The sequence below is a fragment of the Vipera berus genome (genome assembly GCF_964194415.1).
Source record: "Vipera berus genome assembly, chromosome: 1".
Classification (NCBI taxonomy): domain Eukaryota; kingdom Metazoa; phylum Chordata; class Lepidosauria; order Squamata; family Viperidae; genus Vipera; species Vipera berus.
Window position 1 is genome coordinate 28,924,379 of NC_138202.1, and position 17,784 is coordinate 28,942,162.

At 38.0% G+C, this 17,784-nt stretch overlaps 1 protein-coding gene across 2 annotated transcripts in view; it reads left to right on the forward strand.

The window, feature by feature from the left end:
- Positions 1-611: 611 nt before the first annotated feature.
- The window catches only part of HIF1A (hypoxia inducible factor 1 subunit alpha), a 53,936-nt gene continuing 36,763 nt past the window's right edge, over positions 612-17,784 (forward strand). Inside the window, exons 1-2 of one of the 2 annotated variants that reach the window (XM_081317687.1) lie at positions 615-819; positions 17,304-17,380. In XM_081317687.1, coding sequence (XP_081173813.1) covers positions 17,325-17,380 — 56 coding nt within the window. In that variant the 5' untranslated portion in view covers positions 615-819; positions 17,304-17,324. Of the gene's footprint in view, positions 820-17,303; positions 17,381-17,784 lie in introns of both variants that reach the window. The other variant, XM_081317688.1, reaches the window with a different exon arrangement.

The following is a 17,784-nucleotide window of genomic DNA, read 5'->3' on the forward strand; positions in this document are numbered from 1 at the left end:
TTCAGATCATGCAGCAGCATTCCACATTCCACCCAAGATAAGCGTAGGCCCACTCGTGGCTGAGCTGGTCAGCGAGTGTGAAATGCGCCAGGCGTGTGTAATCACGCTACAATGCGCTCTTCGGGCCTCTTCGAGCAGGAGAACTGAGCGCCGGGGCTTTCAAACGACGTTTTTCTTTTAACAGTAAACTAAGCCAGCGTTTCCCAACCTTAGGAACTTGAAGATGCGTGGACTTCAACTCCCAGAATTCCCCAGCCAGCATAGCTGGCTGGGGAATTCTGGGAGTTGAAGTTCACGCATCTTCAAGTTCCTAAGGTTGGGAAACACTGAACTAAGCAAAGACGAAAAGCAGCGCCGACGCGGGCCGGCTCTTCTTTCGCTTCCGCAGATTGCCTGACACGTGAAGCCGGAAGACGCGCCACGCCTTCCCACGGAGGGCTCAGCCAAGCAGGGGTTGTGAGGGGGGCCGGGCCGCCAGGAGGCTTCTCATTGGGGCAGAGCGCGCTGGTGATGAGAAGGTGAGGCCGAGGCCGGCGGGGTTTCGGCTCCGCCTGTCAGACCTTCCTCTTTTCCCCCTCTGCCGCCCCCTTCAGAGCCCGCTCCGCTTCACAGTCGGGAGGCCGCTCGCTCGCGAAGCGCCTCTGATCCGCTCGGAGAGACTTTCCCCGCCTCCCGCAACTCGTTGGCTTCTTCCCTTGGCGTTTGCAGGCCGCTGAAGCCCGCCGTCCTGCGAGAGCCTGTTACGGCCAGCCAAAAGCTGGCCTCCGCCGTCGCCATGGAGCCTTGCCCGACGACGGATGGCCCCTGCGAGAAGAAAAGGTAAGGAGATGATCTTTTGCCCTTCACTGCCGGTCGCGGCCTGGGAGCCTTTTTCCGGATCGGGACTGCCTGCCCTTGTTAGGGTCCAGGAGGAGAACAGAGCTCTCCTCCCCGCCTTCCGTTTTCTAAACAATGTAAATTGTGTGTGTGGAGTTTGAGGAAAGACGGAGCGTCTGTATGCGAGGGAGAAGAACCTTTTTCCTTTCCCCCATCTTTATAATCTCTCGCTCTTCACGGGCAAACCCCCCCCCCCGGTCAACCTAGGAACGATTATATTCACCCCAGCCTTTTCCCCACCGTGTGATCGCAGACAGGCTCACACCGAGCGGGATTATGGATATTGTAGTCCGCCGTGTGTCTGGAGGTTGCCAAATTAGGTACACTCCCGCCTTCTACCCAGTTTTAACCTGATCGCCTTGCTCGAAATTTTGTGTCCCGTTTTTAAATCGGTGGACGTGATGATTCTAGAGGAGAGTGAATTTGGAAGATCTGTCTTTGGGGACCTTTTTCCAGGAATTTGTTATCTCTTTATACTTCTTTTTTGTGCCCATCTTTTGTTCGTAGCGATACCCCCCCCCCCTCTTTGCTTCTCAACTACCATTTTTCTTCCTATTTTCCGTAAATGGCTTTCCGTCCATTCACATTTGTATTCATCTTTTTTTTCTTATGTCCTCTTATGCCCTCCCTCCTTCCCCCTCCCTCCTTTTTCTTAGGATGTTTTCATTCTTTTATTTCTTCTCCTCCCTCCAATTGTCCACGTCGCCATTTTGTGCTGGGGGGGGTATGTGTATGTGAATGTGAGAACCTGAGAAAGAGAAAGCAGTGACCAAGATTTGATAGCAGATGTTCTTAGCTTGCTAAATATGCAACTTTTTTACAAGATAGTTACTAATGTAGGACATGGAATATCTGCATTTGACTTTTTTATTTTTTTGTTCCTATTTAGATTAAGGCATAACAAAAAAGATCTGGCATTTCAAAAGAGTCAGGAAATGTGATGGCTTTAATGATTGTCTGGTTTTTAGAAGTCTCCTCCACAAGAGTTATGTTAATGTGTCTTGACTGTAAATGAATATGAAAAGGATGGCTCTATCTTGGTTGGTTATGATTTGGAAAGAACAGCACTTTGCCTGTGTACATTTTCAAATTCTTTGTAGGCAGACAATAAGAGAAATCAAATAGAAAGTCAGGTAGAATAACTATTAATAATAGAGATGGATTTCTTAAGTGGGGGGGGGGTCAGTGGTACTTTTAAATTTGGAGATTTTCAGATTCTTTCAGTGCTGTGACAGATTAGATTGCCCAGGATTTTTTTTAGCAAAATGACACTGAAAAGGGCATTCATTGTATCTATTATCCTGCAAAGTCCGCACAAGTTGTTCTAAGTACCCAAATTGTGCTTCTCCTACCTGAATCTTTCTGAGATAATTTCAGCTTGAGTTCCCTCCAAGCTACTCTTGCCAAACTATGGTTGTTACACTTCAGTGAAATTATTAGCAATATTTTTTTTGGTTTGTGGTAAGATTTGTATTCATGTGTTTTTGGAAGTTGCAGGTCCTTAGATGGTCTGTTTTATATTTCACTAACTCCAAACCTTTTATGTAGGGTTAATTTTATCAATTGTCTCAATCAGAATGCCATTTTTCTACTTCGTTCATTAAACCAGTTTAAAATATAATTGCTTTTTATTTGGTATTATTGAATATGAACAAAATGCTCACAGCAGTGATAGATATTAGTGATCTGTGAGAATCCTAGTTTTGAACTGAATTAATGCTATTAATGTAAAGTATTCCTACTAATGTTTCTGGGTATGCATTATTTATGGATATAGAGGATGCATTGTATTTGGTAAAAGTATGCATCATATATTGACTTAAAGTACCATTGATGGTAATTGTGCATAGAATATAAACTTTTCATCACATCATGGCTGAAATAGCTTATACAGGATATGTAAACAATAGGATGACCACTCTCTACTATGTTAAAATAGAGTGTTTTAATATCATGGGGCTTCTTGATTTATTTTATTTTATTATTTATTTTTATTTTAATTCCATTTATATCCCGCCCTTCTCCGAAGACTCAGGGCGGCTTACAAGCTTAGCAGTAGCCTTCATTCTATGTATATGCCTGCTTATTAGGGCTTTCACACACACCCCAAGCGGCATTATTACAAAGTCAGCTTAATTGCCCCCAACAATATGGGTCCTCATTTTACCTACCTCGGAAGGATGGAAGGCTGAGTCAACCTTGAGCCTGGTGGGATGCGAACCTGCACTAATTGCAGGCAGCTGGTGTTACTTAAGGAGGCATTAGCCCACTGGTCCACCAAGGCTCCACCAAGGCTTGATATGGTTAGGTGGAAAAATGGCATTATTGGTTCACAATAAAGAATAATTTGCACTGTGGGTAAGACTAATTGAGGCTTTTTGCTACCAGTTGTGATATACACTCCTTCCATTCCCATTTAATATTCAGTAATTGACCAGGTGGACAGTTGTATAGCTGTGACAAAACAGTATATTTTATTGGTAGCTGGGGCAGGTACACAACAGCTGATGTGACAATATAAAGTTTTGAATATCCCCATCTCTAGGATCAGTCTCATTTTTTTGTAATAATAGGGCAGTCTCGATCTTGAGAAACATTTAAGTTGTATGAAAAAGATAATTATCCCACTAAGTTTCAAAAATGTCTCCCTGCTCTAAGAGGAACAGTATAGATAATACAACTTCCCTTTGGATCAATTTATATGTTAATCCTTCTCTTGAGTCTTAATGTGAATACTTAGCAGTTTTTAACCAAATATGTAGGACTAGTGAACAGCTTCCATAAGTCTTATCCCCACCCCTAAGTTATAAAGCAATTAAAAATTCTTCAACGGGGACTGAATTGCTTCATACATTTATAGGCCTTGCATAGAAAACAGGTGGACCTTATTAAAAAGGTAAAGGTAAAAGTTCCCCCGCACATGCATGCTAGTTGTTTCCGACTCTAGGGGCCGGTGCTCATCTCCGTTTCAAAGCCGAAGAGCCAGCGCTTGTCCAAGGACGTCTCCGTGGTCATGTGGCCAGCATGACTAGACTCCAAAGGCGCACGGAACGCTGTTACCTTCCCACCATAGTGGTCCCTATTTTTCTACTTGCATTTTTACGTGCTTTCAAACTGCTAGGTTGGCAGAAGCTGGGACGAGTAACAGGCGCTCACTCTGTTATGCGGCACTGATCGACAAGCTCAGCGTCCTAACCCACGGAGCCACCTTATTACATCACCTGAAATGTGATTTTTTAACCATTCATGATTTACAATATTACATTTTTCAGAGTTTGGGGAAAGTGACTTGCAAAGATTATTGATTTGTCTTTATCTTTAATCTTTCAGAACTTGAATAAAATCTGGATTCTTAAATTTTTGCATTGTAAATATTTTATGTATTGATCATTTCTTTACTCACCTGATATCCCGGGAACTCTTCCAAAAGACTTAATAGAATTTTGTAGAGCTGTGTGATTAATAGGTAATATGACAGGTTTTTCCTTTCACCCCCTATTTCACTTACATCAATTCTAAATTACAAAGAAACAACATGTGATGGAATGATTCATGATTTGGGGTGAATACTTCTGTTAAACTTAGTAAAAGAAGCTGCCTGTCAGAGAAACTGAAACATGATTCTTTAAAAATCATGAAGTCAAGAAAGGTTTGCTTTCCTCATAGCAGTTTTACCTTCCAAAGGGAAAATTAGAAAGAATCTTAAGCTCCTTTCTGCTTTGCAGAGGTCATATTTTACCATATTGTACCTGTAGTTATATAAAACCTGTTTTGGTCCTCCCCTCCCCCGGTTTAATTCTGATTCAAACAATGCCCCATTGCTTTCATTAGCCCAGGTCTTTTTTGGTTGAAAAATAAAAAAAAAATTAAAATCAAAGATGAAGGGAGTTATGTACAGTAATGTTTGATAATATTAATAAACAGGGGCGGTGGGTTAAATAGTGGTTTACTCCAAAATACTTGTTTGCTTTCTGCCCAAGACTAGTTTTTGTTTGCACCAATCTTTATGCTATTTAATATTTTTTTCATTGGAGTGTAGGAATTAACCATTGAAAAGATGGATAAGTTGGATTCTGGCTTGCCAGCTGACTTTAAACCATTCTGCTACTCTACTGCCTGGAAATGTAAAAATTTCCATAATGCTCCACACTTAAGTTTCATGTTTTCCTTAATGAATGGAAATAAACAGGCATATACTTCTGGAAACTTTATGCAGCTGTTAAAATTATCTCTCCTTTTTTTCAAAAAACAATTGCTTTAGGCTTAGTTCTCTTGAATAGGATAGCAAAATGCAGGTTGGTCCCTATTGTTTTGTTTGAACTTACAGTAACAGACAAACAGGGATAGTGATAGAACTTTTTGAATTCAAAACAAGCTGTGCTGCCCAGCTCAGTCTTACATTTGTTTGAAGGTGAAAGATTAGTGACATTCTAACTAGAGCATGATATTCAGATCAACCATTTAAACACAAGTTTATGTTTTTATTGGACTTGATATAATAATAACGCTCTGCTAACCATAGCTAGCTAATTTGGAACAAGAATTAAAAATGGATACTTTGTTCACCATATTGTGCATAAGCCATAGTGTGATTCATTTGTTTTTAATTTAGTAAGTTATGTGGATCCAGACATTTGTGGTTTATTCAGTAGTCCAATATTAAGTAAAACCACTTCTTAGTTATATATTGGAGTTGTAACGTCTTGGAGATTTAGGATAGAGAAGGTATGTATATAAATATTTTTTTGTTACGTGTCTCAAGAGTTTTAAATGTTTTGTTAAATCCATTGTGGATATTTTAATACTGATTGAGCATTAAATGCAATTTGTTGGAGTCCTGTACTGTTGCTGATTCATACCATGGTTGTTTTATATTTTTACTGTTATTTTTTAAAAAATGTATTTATTTATTTATTTTATTCCATTTATATACCACCCTTTCCCGAAGGACTCAGGGCAGTTTACAGGGTGATTAAAAACAAAAATACAAAAGTTAAAAACAATTTTAAAAATTATATCCGTCCCTGAACAAATAAAACCCCAGTTAAAATTAAAATTAAAATTAAAATTCTCAGCCTGGGCCAGAGAGCTCGAAGAGCCAGGTCTTCAGGTCCCGGCAGAATGAACAGAGGTCGGGGGCAGTCCTAAGCTCCACGGGCAGCTGGTTCCAAAGGGCAGGCGCACCCACTGAGAAGGCCCTATCCCTGGGTGTCGTCCGCCGGCAATCTCTTACCGGTGGCACCCTGAGAAAACCCTCCCTGTGGGAGCGCACTGGACGAAGGGAGCTTGATGCCGGCAGCAGGTGTTCCCTCAGATATCCCGGACCCAAGCCATTTAGGGCTTTATAGGTCATCACCATTAATGAAATTAATGACATTAATGAAACTTAATCAATACATAGTAATAAATATGTATATGAATGCAAGCTGTCTATCAATACTTTTTGCTGAATAATGAGTAATCAAGACTTTCTTTTGAAACAGATACATAAAAACAATTAGAAAGTGCTTAATTAATACTATGTTAACCATTTAGAGACTAACTATGAATTGGATTGTGTCCATGGGGAAAACAAGATTAAATATGTTATTTCCTATGAGTGATTATTTTAATAATAAATTGAACTTTAAAGGGGCACAAAAATATTTATTTTTGCTGAAAACTCTAAAATGTATATCTCTCTGGAAATTATCCACTTCAGTATTATCTCTAAACGGAAAAATAGATTTAAATAATTTGAGTATATTTAAAAAAATAAAATTACTCTTTTAATATCTACCAGTTGAAGTGATCCAGAGCTTTTGTTGCATACCTTTTTTCCTTAGGCATGAACTTTAATGGTAAGCGTGTTCCGTTTTGTTTTAGAATACCGATTGGATATGAAGTTTTGTTTTAAATTTTTATTTCTGCGCTCTAGATCACAGATTCCCAACTGGGGGTGCGAGATGATATTCCAGGGGGTGCAAAAACTTGGGTTTTCAAAATTATAGTGTATATGCATAATTCATTGCCCTTATTTCGAACTTTTATAAGGGGTGTGAGAATATATCAGAAGCATTCTAGGGGTACGGGATGTAGAAAAGTTTAGGAGCCACTGATCTAGATGGTACACCAATTGAAATACATTTTTAGGCACTGCGCATTTGTTCTTATATTCAGTTTCATAATGCATTAAACATTTTTAGGTTTTGGTTACAAATGTGACTTGTGAAAATAATAATTCTACTAAGATCTCACTCCTAGTTCTTGAGAGGAGCTAGCTGTTTATGCACAGAAAAGAATTGTGATACATTGCTCTCCTGTATTCTGCAGTTATGCATTTTAGAGCGTGAGAATGTATAACTTTTGTTGAGGATTTTTGTTAACTAATAGGAATATTCACTTTGATATCTGTCAAATTAGAATGCTTTTTGGATATGCTGTTATGCTAGCAACTGAATTGATCTGTACTAGTTGTGAGACTGGGCCATGATTGCGAACCCAAAAACTTATACTAAGAATACATCAAAAATGTGAACTTGTATGATACATTTTTGACCTTCAGTGTGTTGAAGATATCCTTTCCAGAAATAGGACAGTTCACATAAACTCTAAATGATAGTGGATGATTGTTTCAGTAGATGTCATAAAACCTTATAATTGTGATAAATCTGGAAGTGTCCCTGTACTGCAAGCTCATTCTTCCAATGCAACCTTATTCAGAATGAGCAATTCCTATACTATTTGAATGGAAGAACTACTTATGCTATGGCCATCTTTTCAAATTCAGCTTATTTACCTAAAGCAGCAATTACATTATTTAAGTGTTAAGTATTAGTTTAGATTGGCCTCTCTTGATTACAATATTGTAAAAAAATACTGCTGGATGTCTTCAGCATAACAGAACTTCAGGCAGATATTAAGCAGCTGACCAGGAGACGAAGGTAATTTGAGGGAAGACAAAGTATTTAATTTGTTAGTTGTCCTGACTTGTTTAAATTTAGTAAAGTAAATAAATATAAATAAATCAAGGTTACTAAGGTGCCAAACTACAGATAGTCCATAACTTACTTAGCAACTATTTGAAATTACGACAAACCCTACTACCCAATTTTGAAGTTGTAATAGCAATAGGAATAGCACTTAGACCAGGCATGTCAAACTCGCAGCGTCACGTGATGTATCACAACTTTTTCCCCGTTACCGGCAATGGGGAGGGCGCAGTTTCGTTGTGATGCATCCGGCCCTCTGGCCGGCAGTTTGATATGCCTGACTTAGACTTATGTACCATTTCACAGTGCTTTACAGCCCTTCTAAGTGGTTTACAGAGTCAGCATATTGCCCCCAACAATCTGGTTCTTCATTTTACTGACCTCAGAAGGATGCAAGTCTGAGTCAACCTTGAGCTGGTGAGAATCGAACTGCTGGCAGTTGGTAGTCAGCAGAATTAGTCTGCAATACTGCATTCTTGCAGTCACATGATCACATTTGGGCACTTGTCTTTGTGAACATTTGCAGCACCCCATGGCCACCATTTTTTACCTTAATGAATTTTTTCACTTAATGAATGCTGAAAAAAAAATCAAATCGGATCCAGTCACATGGTGTCTTGACTTACTATGTTGACAAAATAATTCTGTCCATAGCAAGGCAGAAGCCCACATAGAAATGGATCTAGAAAACGTTTTTTCTAAGAATCTTTGCAGTTGGATTACTTTCACTCTCTTCATCACATTGCCCAAGAGGAAAAAAAATATTTCCCATTGAATATACTTATGATAAAATTCTATCTACCAACTAAGGATATAGTTATGACATTATTCTAAGAACCACTTTCAGGTGTTCACATCATTGACTCTTTAACAACATATTATTCAATAATATATTTATGTAACAACATGTTCATAATTCACTGGAGCCATTTATTTATTTATCCATGACTAGCTGAATTAGCCATTGTGGTAGAACATACCATCACAAAAGTCTTGCACACACTGTTAGACTACAAAAACTAAATCTGATCTCATATAATTGCCACAATGGACATGTCATTTGGAATTGCATTTAGATAAGTTTATCATATCAGGCCTCTAAGGGTTGTAAAACAGCATTTCCTGGAAGATATCATATATAGCTCAGTAAAGTTTCACTGTGTAAAATCTGGTCAACTGAACAAGGAGGCATCCTGTACATCCTGGACACTTGGGGATTACTAAATTGATAAATTGTTCCTATCTTGCTGTCCATACTGAGGCCAAGACTTGAAAGAAACACTAGATGTAGTTATTGATAAATCTCTAGAACTTCCAATTGGAAATCAATTGGATTTCATGTTTCTCCCAAAGGACACTGTTTGGCCTATAATCAACCAGACTAGACTTTTCTCTATGCTAGTGGAAACTGCACTGAACAGAGGGTTCAACTACTAGATGACCTATGTGGTACCTTCACTTCTATGGACCTAGCAGTTCTATAAATTTGGATACCAATTTGGATGTGAGGAAATGAACTAGAAATATGTTTTAAATAGCACTTTTTTTTTACAGGACAGGCTTTTGGGAAAATCATATAATTTTGTTGTGCTAGATTTATAGCATAAACTCCTTTGGACTACAGAAAAAAATAATTGATTGCAAAAGGTATTTGCTACTTTTAGTTATTTATTTTATTTATTAGTTGAATTTATATACCGCCCTATTCCCGAAGGACTCAGGGCGGTTCACAGGGCAAGTCAAAAACAATACAAAGAGAGAATAAAATAAAATAAAATTAATACAACCCACAATTAAGATAACATTAAAAATTAAAATTAAAATTTAATTTAATTTAATTTAATTAATATAATTTAAAAACCCTCAGTCCAGGCCAGACAATTCAAACAACCAAGTTTTTAAATCTTGGCAAAACGAGCGAAGGTCGGGGGCAGTCCGAAGCTCCATCGGCAGTTCGTTCCAAAGGGCAGGTGCACTCACAGAGAACGCCCTCCCCCTGGGGATCACCCGCCGGCAATCTCTAACTGGCGGAACCCTAAAGAGGCCCTCCCTATGGGCGCTCACAGGATGATGGGAAGCTGATGCTGGCAGCAGGTGCTCCCTAAGGTAATCCGGACCCATGTCATTTAGGGCTTTATAGGTCATCACCAGCACCTTGAATCTCACCCGGAGGGCAACTGGAAGCCAATGCAGCTCGCGGAGGAGAGGTGTTACATGAGACTATCGGGAAACTCCCATTACTACTTGCGCAGCTGCATTCTGCACCAGCTGAAGCCTCCGAGTGGTCCTCAAGGGCAGCCCCATGTAGAGAGCATTGCAGTAGTCTAACCGGGAGGTCACGAGCGCATGAGTGACTGTACGCAGGGCATCCCGGTCCAGATAGGGCCGCAACTGGCGCATCAGGTGAACCTGGGCAAAAGCCCCCCTGGTCATGGCTCCTATATGATCTTCCAAACTGAGCCGTGAATCCAGGAGGACGCCCAAGTTGCGAGCCCTATCGACGGGGGGGTAACACCTCACCCCCCATCATTAAAGATGGAGAAGAATGGTTCACTCGAGATGCCAGTACGCACAGCCACTCAGTCTTGGCGGGATTGAGTCGGAGCCTGTTTCTCCCCATCCAAACTCGAACCGCCTCCTGGCAACGGGACATCACATTGAGGGCATCACTGAGTTGGTTTGGGGTGGAAAGAAAAAGTTGGGTATGTATCATCATGATACCCCACACCAAAACCACGAATGATCTCGCCCAGCAGCTTCATATAGATGTTGAACAGGAGGGGAGAGAGGACCGACCCCTGAGGAACTCCACAAACGAGAGGCCTCGGGCTGGACCTCTGCTTTCCCGTCAACACCGACTGCGAACGGCCCAGGAGGTAGGAGGAGAACCACTGTAAAACAGTGCCCCCCACTCCCAACCCCCTGAGATGTCGCAGCAAGATACCATGGTCGATGGTATCAAAAGCCGCTGAGAGATCTAATAGGTCTAGGACAGAGGAGCAACCCCTGTCCCGAGCCCGCCAGAGATCATTCATCAGCGCGACCAACGCCGTCTCCGTGCTGTACCCGGGCCTGAAGCCCGATTGGTACGGGTCAAGATAATCATTTTCCTCCAGGAACAGAGGAAGCTGATGTGCTACCACACTCTCAACAACCTTCGCCAAAAAGCAAAGGTTGGAGACCGGACGATAGTTATTCAAAATAGCTGGGTCCAGGGCAGGCTTCTTGAGAAGGGAAGACACCCTCACTCAAAGAAGCAGATATCACTGCCTGGAAACAGCCTCGTGTCTCCTCCCGAGCTGAATAAACCAGCCAGGAGGGGCACGGGTCCAATAAACAGGTGGTAGAGTTCAGCCTCCCCATAATCCTGTCCACCTCCTCGGGAGTCACAGGATCAAACTCAGTCCAGATAATACTACTCTCAAGACCGCTTGATTTTATGAAAGTAGGAAAGCCTTTTTGTATTAGCCAGTTGGCTGGTTGTCTGAACTATTTGTTTTGAAGCATTCTCCAGCAGTACTGTGAAGTAACTATGAAGAATGCATTTGCCTACAATAATTGAAACTTGTTATACAACTTTCATTATCATAAGATCACTTTGTCCCTGTGGCTGACCTCAGTGAGGCTGTTTTGGAACAAATGTTTGTGGGATCCAAACCTAAATGTAGGATTCATACAGCCACAAATCCACAGTAGTCAATTTGATTTTTATTTATACGTGGTATGTCTCAACTCTCATTGGTTTATTCTATAAACCATGATTTATTTGATTCTGGTATAGTGTTAGGATTAAAAAAAACACTCAGATTTATAAATCTACTCAGAATAACAATAATGGAAGTTTAAACTTTTAAACGTGCCTATTTAAACTTTTTAGAAAAATTAAAGAAGACACTGCAGATTGACTGCTTTCAATGTTCTGGCACATCTGTCTTCTTTCCATTGGACATTGATTTGTGTGTGTGTGTGTGTGTGTGTGTGTGTGTGTGTGTGGAGTGAAAGAATAATGGATAATATTTTATGCATAAATGTGGAACATATCCAATGAGTGTGGAATAGCCTGTTTAAAATCCAAATGTGTAGAATTTTGAATTAAATTTTTTTAAATAAAATTTTGGAAGGCTTCCAGAGTGTAATTTGCTTAATGTATGTTTACATTAATATTTAACAAAGTAAAAGTAAACCTTGACAAGCAAATAATAGTAATAGTAATTGAGTTACTTCAGTTTTAAGCTATGTTTTATTTCTGGCATTATAAATACTTCTCTGAAACTATTAAAGAACACAAGAGAAGAGGTGATTCATACTCTATTTAGTGGCTTTGCAGTTGGGTATTGTGTGACTGAATATTAAATGACTCCCAGAGTTTGCCCAAATTCATACTATCTTTCCCAACATCAGGGTCTTTCCAGTGAGTCCTCTCTCTTCTCTTTTGGTGGCCTAAGTATTTGAGCTTCAGCTTCACTATCTACCCTTCCAAAGAACAGTCAGGGTTGATTTAGTTTAGGAGTCTGGATATTTGCATATGCCTTTGTTTTTACCACTTTTCCCATATTTTCAATTATTGGATCTTGTTTATTTCAACCACAGTTTATAGAATAAGTTGTTGGATTGATACTTTACTCAAATGTATAAAATTTATCATTTACAAATATAATGGTCAAGCATGTACAACATACTACGTCAAAATGAAATAAACTACATTGTAGTTCAAAACAAAGGTTTCCAAGCTCTTCATACTAATATGTTGCTGATAATTTTGGAAAATGGCGAGCTTACTTACTCACTTATCAAATAGCTGCCCAAGTATATTCAACAGTTCTAAGTACTAGTTCTTAGTCACTCCCTCTACATCCCTTTCTGCAAAATACTGCCTTAATTTTTGCCTTTAGAAGATTGTGATAGATTTAAGAGTCAGTACATTAGTCTGTAAATGATAATTTCAAGGAGAATACATCAGAGAGTAAGTGTGCAGGTGATTTAGTAAATTGTTTGCCAGTTCTGTGGGTTTATATTTCACTTGCTGCAAGTTTGTGCAAATATTTGGCTTCCAACAGCTATACTTGCATTCATATATTTGGTGTTAATCTTCTGGATGGGTTTCTAGAAGACTTTAATCACACTTTTTGTTAAAACTAGAATTGAGATATGCAAACTAATGGAAGAATCTCCTAGTCATTTTTATTTTTACATTCCTGATATATCTGAAATTTTAAGAATATTTTGTGGGCATTTTTACAAAATGACTGCCATCATACAATAGATCCATGGGGATCTGCTGTATGATTTACTATATAGTAGTAATTTGAAATGACAACTAAAACAAATTACAGATAGAATAATTTAATATATGATTAAATTAATCATAGTCAATTTTTTGCTGTTTTGGATAGTATATTTTTATAGTTTTTTTTAAAAATGTGACTGTTTTTATGTATTTATTGGTTTTTAAATTAAGTGTGGTATGCTGCCCAGAATCACTTGCATGTTAGATGAGCAGCTACATAAATTGAAATAAAAAGTTTGATGTTTGGGGAAATATTTGCATTGGAATGTATTTTCTCATTTGCTTTTACTATTTTTGAAAGTAACTTAGGGTGCCTCTGGCCATTTCTTTGTGAAGGCAGGAAGATATTTTTAAAAATTACAAATTTAGTAGAAAATGGTATAATATAGGTTTCTAGAGGTAGGTTTCTCTATTGAGCTTTGTCACTTTGCTTCTTCCTTTTGATTTTTCTGGTTTGTAATTTTTCAAAACAAGTTCTGTGAAACATTAAATGCTTCTTCATTCTCACAGTGCTGTTAGTGTATTCTTGCTTGCAGTACTTTACAGGGTTTTTTTGTTGTTGTCATCAGTGGCTTCTTCATAAGATAATGAAATAAGATAAGATATGCTTTCTCTCCTCCCCCCAGATTAGGCATTAAGCAGATCAAGTCCTTTTTACAATCAGGTCATCAGAGATGGCCATTGCATCTCTCAAAGTCAGGATTGAGCATTGTGGAACTAACTTCTGGCCACTTCCTCTCTGTTTGCTTCACAGCAGGAAGTCTGCCATGCAGCACTGGCCACATGGGGGGCTGAAGGAAAGAACAAGGATGCCTTCTTCCTTATTTTGCAAATTAAGCCTCTCCCTTCTCTTATTTCCTATCTTGGAACCAGCCTTCAAATATCTGCTTCTCGGGTATTTTTAAAAACATTCATCAGTAAAACAAACATCATACAACTTTGAAACTCTTAAATTTGAACTAGGTTTTTTTTCCCTGCAGAAACTTTGGACGTTCCCTTCCAGTTTTTTCAGCTTATAACTGTTCTCAGAAATGAATTACAAAATGCCCAACTTTATCTCTGGTATGACAGAACGATGAGTATACTATCACATTCAGTTCTGCTTTCTTTTTTTTATAATTATTTGTGCAAATCCACAGGAATTAAGTAATTTTATGGGGATTGTTAGGCAGTTCTTAACATGTTTAATTGTTGCAAAATGTGTAGGTAACTTTGTTTAAATTCAAACTAACCCTTCCTCCCCATCTCAACTGTGAAACTACTGTTTTCAAGTGCAAAAAAGGTTTGTTTTCAAGATTTGGGAAGTGTTCTACAAAACACAACTAAAATGTTCATTTTAGCCTAAAAGAAGTTTCAGATTTGAAACAATTCAAATGATTTTCAACTTCACAAAGTTGCTGGAGTAAATTTAATAAATAATAATCACAACATTTGGAGACTCAGGTTCTCTAGTACTGTTGTGTGTTGGTGACTTTAAATGTGAATCACTACACTTTGGAAGGTCATGATCAAAAATGAAAGTGGTAGCAAATTTGTGGGGATGTAAAGCCATATAGCTGTAACAATTTAATTCTGTTCTGTTTGTTCGAGCTGGGACAAGCTTTGAATAGAAAGAAGAGGTAAAGAACCTATTTGATGCTAACTTGATACATTTAATATTACAAAGGACAACATTATTACTTTTATTCATGGGTGAATTAGTTGGAAGTCAAACTAATATATAGTTTGAATAAAATACTTGTTATAGTCTTAAATTACAGTGAGTATGAGTCTCTAGTTGCAAGAAGTTGGATAATATACTGTAATACAAACAGCATGCCTACTTTAAGAAGCCTGAATTTGGTGCCTTTTTGCCTTTGTCAGCTGAAAATCAGTAGTAATTTCTGGGTTCAGAGAGAAATATAAATATTATGTATTTATTCTTTTAAATCCAGACTTTTAGATGGATGTAGATGGTTATCTGGAAGCAATTATACATAAGAGAGAATAGGCAAGTGCTGAATTACGGTATTGAAATAGTTTTTTTGAAACTATGGGGAAGAAGTAATACAATTAATTTACAAATAAAAATGAAAACTGTTGCGCTATCTTTCTGTGGTTATCTATATATTAAATGAATAATTGTAGCCTAGAATAGAGTGCTTAGATTGTTTCCATAAAACCTAACCTAAATAAAAACAATATTTTAAAAAAGAACTGGCCTAGTTCTCATGTTACTATGAAGTTCTTGCATGGGTTTTTGGTAGATTTTAGGGAAGAATACCAGACTTATATTTACCATCATGTTGATGAAATTGTCAATTTTTTTTAAAAAATAGACTGTAACAACAGTGATGCCTCCACAATTACATGAAAATATGTGTGGATTGATTGATTGATTGTTTTGATTTGATTTGTGTGCCACCCATCTCGTCTAGAGGCATATCATTATCCACCACTACAAATGGTTGCCAAGTCCAACTACTACTATCATGGTAATTTGTAATCCGCATGAAAAACAATTTGTTGAAATATAATACAGATATAAAAAAGTAAGTTGATCTGTTTAGTTTGACTCTTACAATTACATGTCTGTAACTGAGTTTTCTGAGCAACCTTATGGAAATGGTCTATCATAAAGTAGTGTTTGTTTTAACTTGCCAGTCTAAGCTACAATCTTGGAATTTCTTAGTGGTCTCCCATCCAAATGGTAATTGGACTATATGCTTCTTAGTTTTCAAGTTAAGATCAGATGTGGTTTTAAACTGAAGTCAAAATCATAGTAGTGGCAGTGGCAGTAGAAGTTCAATAAAAAAGATATTCTGTAGACAGGTTGCTGCCATATTGAATATTATCTGCCTTTTTTCCAACAGAATCTTTCTTGGTAGAGGGGTGAAGACTGGTTCAAGGAGATATGCTCCTTTCAGTCCTTGAGCATTTAGAATCTAATGGACCCAAATGTAGTGCTTAAAAATGTATAATACTTCCATGCAATTCTTAAACAACATTGGCTGACTCCAATGAGTGAGAGAATTACTATTGTCATTTCACTCCAGCCTTCCTGATTTGTTCGACTGGCAGCTTTCTGTTTAAAATTATGAAGATGAAGACAGGGTATTGGTGCCTTCAGTTGTACAGAAACTCCCCCATGCTTATTTTTGAAATGAACTCTGAAGGGAAAAAGAAATCACTGTGTCTTTGCTTGCTTCCATTCCATCAAAATACCAAGGATTATATTATAGTAACAAAAGTCATTGAGAGGTCAAGAAGAATTGGCATGTCTACAGTTGCTTACCAGAAACACAGAGGACATTTAATAGCCTGTTCAAACTTGGAGAGTTTACAACTTACATTTGTATTTTTTCTCTCTGTGTATTTCCTTTGGTCTTGATCATTTTCTTAAGGGAAAGGGGACTAAATTGCCTGTAAAAACAATCTGCCTTTTGAGCAGTACCTAAAAGCTCCTGTGGCTTTAATATAATTCATCTAAGAGTTAGCACTGGTTGCAGTATAATAAAAGGGAAGCTAGCAAGTAAACAGAGGAAGTATTCTTGGAACAAAACTATGCAAGCCTTCTTTTATTAGACCTTTTTGGGCAGTTGATAGAACTTGCTCAGAAGTTTAAAAGTAAGTTCATAACCAGATCAACCCTGAAATAGTGTTTCCTGAGAAGAGTTAATTCTGTACTTGCACACACAGGTCACACTTCTCAGTAAAATTGAAAATGCTCAGTCACGTTTAAATAAATTGGTTCATACAACCTAGGCCATAAATCATGATTTATAAACCTTTGTGGGTGAGTTCACAGAAAATACTAAGTTTATATTATTTATGATTTAGTGTGGTGTGTGAACACACACACTCACATCTGTTAATGGTAACAATTCTGAGTACTCTTTCACTCTCCCATAGCATTGTTTGTAATGTTTTTCATCTCGATCTGACAATGGAAGAATGGTTTTAGGATATATGGGACATGCCAAAGGTATTTGAAGCTATATTGGAAATGTGGTGGACTACTCCCAGTGATTAAGATCAATTTTACAATAGTTAACAGAAAATATTTAAAATGCATATTAAAATGGATTAAAACTCTTTTTTTAAAAAATGGATAAAATATTTTTAGTTAAATTAACATTTAACATTTCATTTCAACTGCATGTTACTTTATTTGCTTTCTGAATTCACAGATTCAGAAAGGCCACAAGTCGATGGAGGCCACAAGTATAAATTTATATTGGATTCAAAATCATAAATGCTATGCTGTGTAAGTTGATTTCAAAATAGTTTATTAATATTTATATTTATATGTATAAATATTTATTTATACAGACTATCACATTTAGAAACCACATTTAGTAAGCACATGAATCAACACATGAAACAAGTATTTAAGAGTGTTTTAAAATATCTAGCTACCATAGTAATTAGCCCTACGTATGGAAACACTGAAAAATATATTTTTTAACTTCCTGGTGATTATATCTAAAACAGAGGTCCCCAACCTTTTGGGCACCAGGGATGGTTCCATGCAGAGGTGTTTTTTCCGCAGACTGGAAGGTGCATGGTTTTGTGTGCTGCCTGCATCCCACGGATGGGGCTTTGTGTGGACCGGTTGCTGGCATGCCACGGCCTGGTACTGGTACACGGACCAGGGGTTGGGCACCCCGA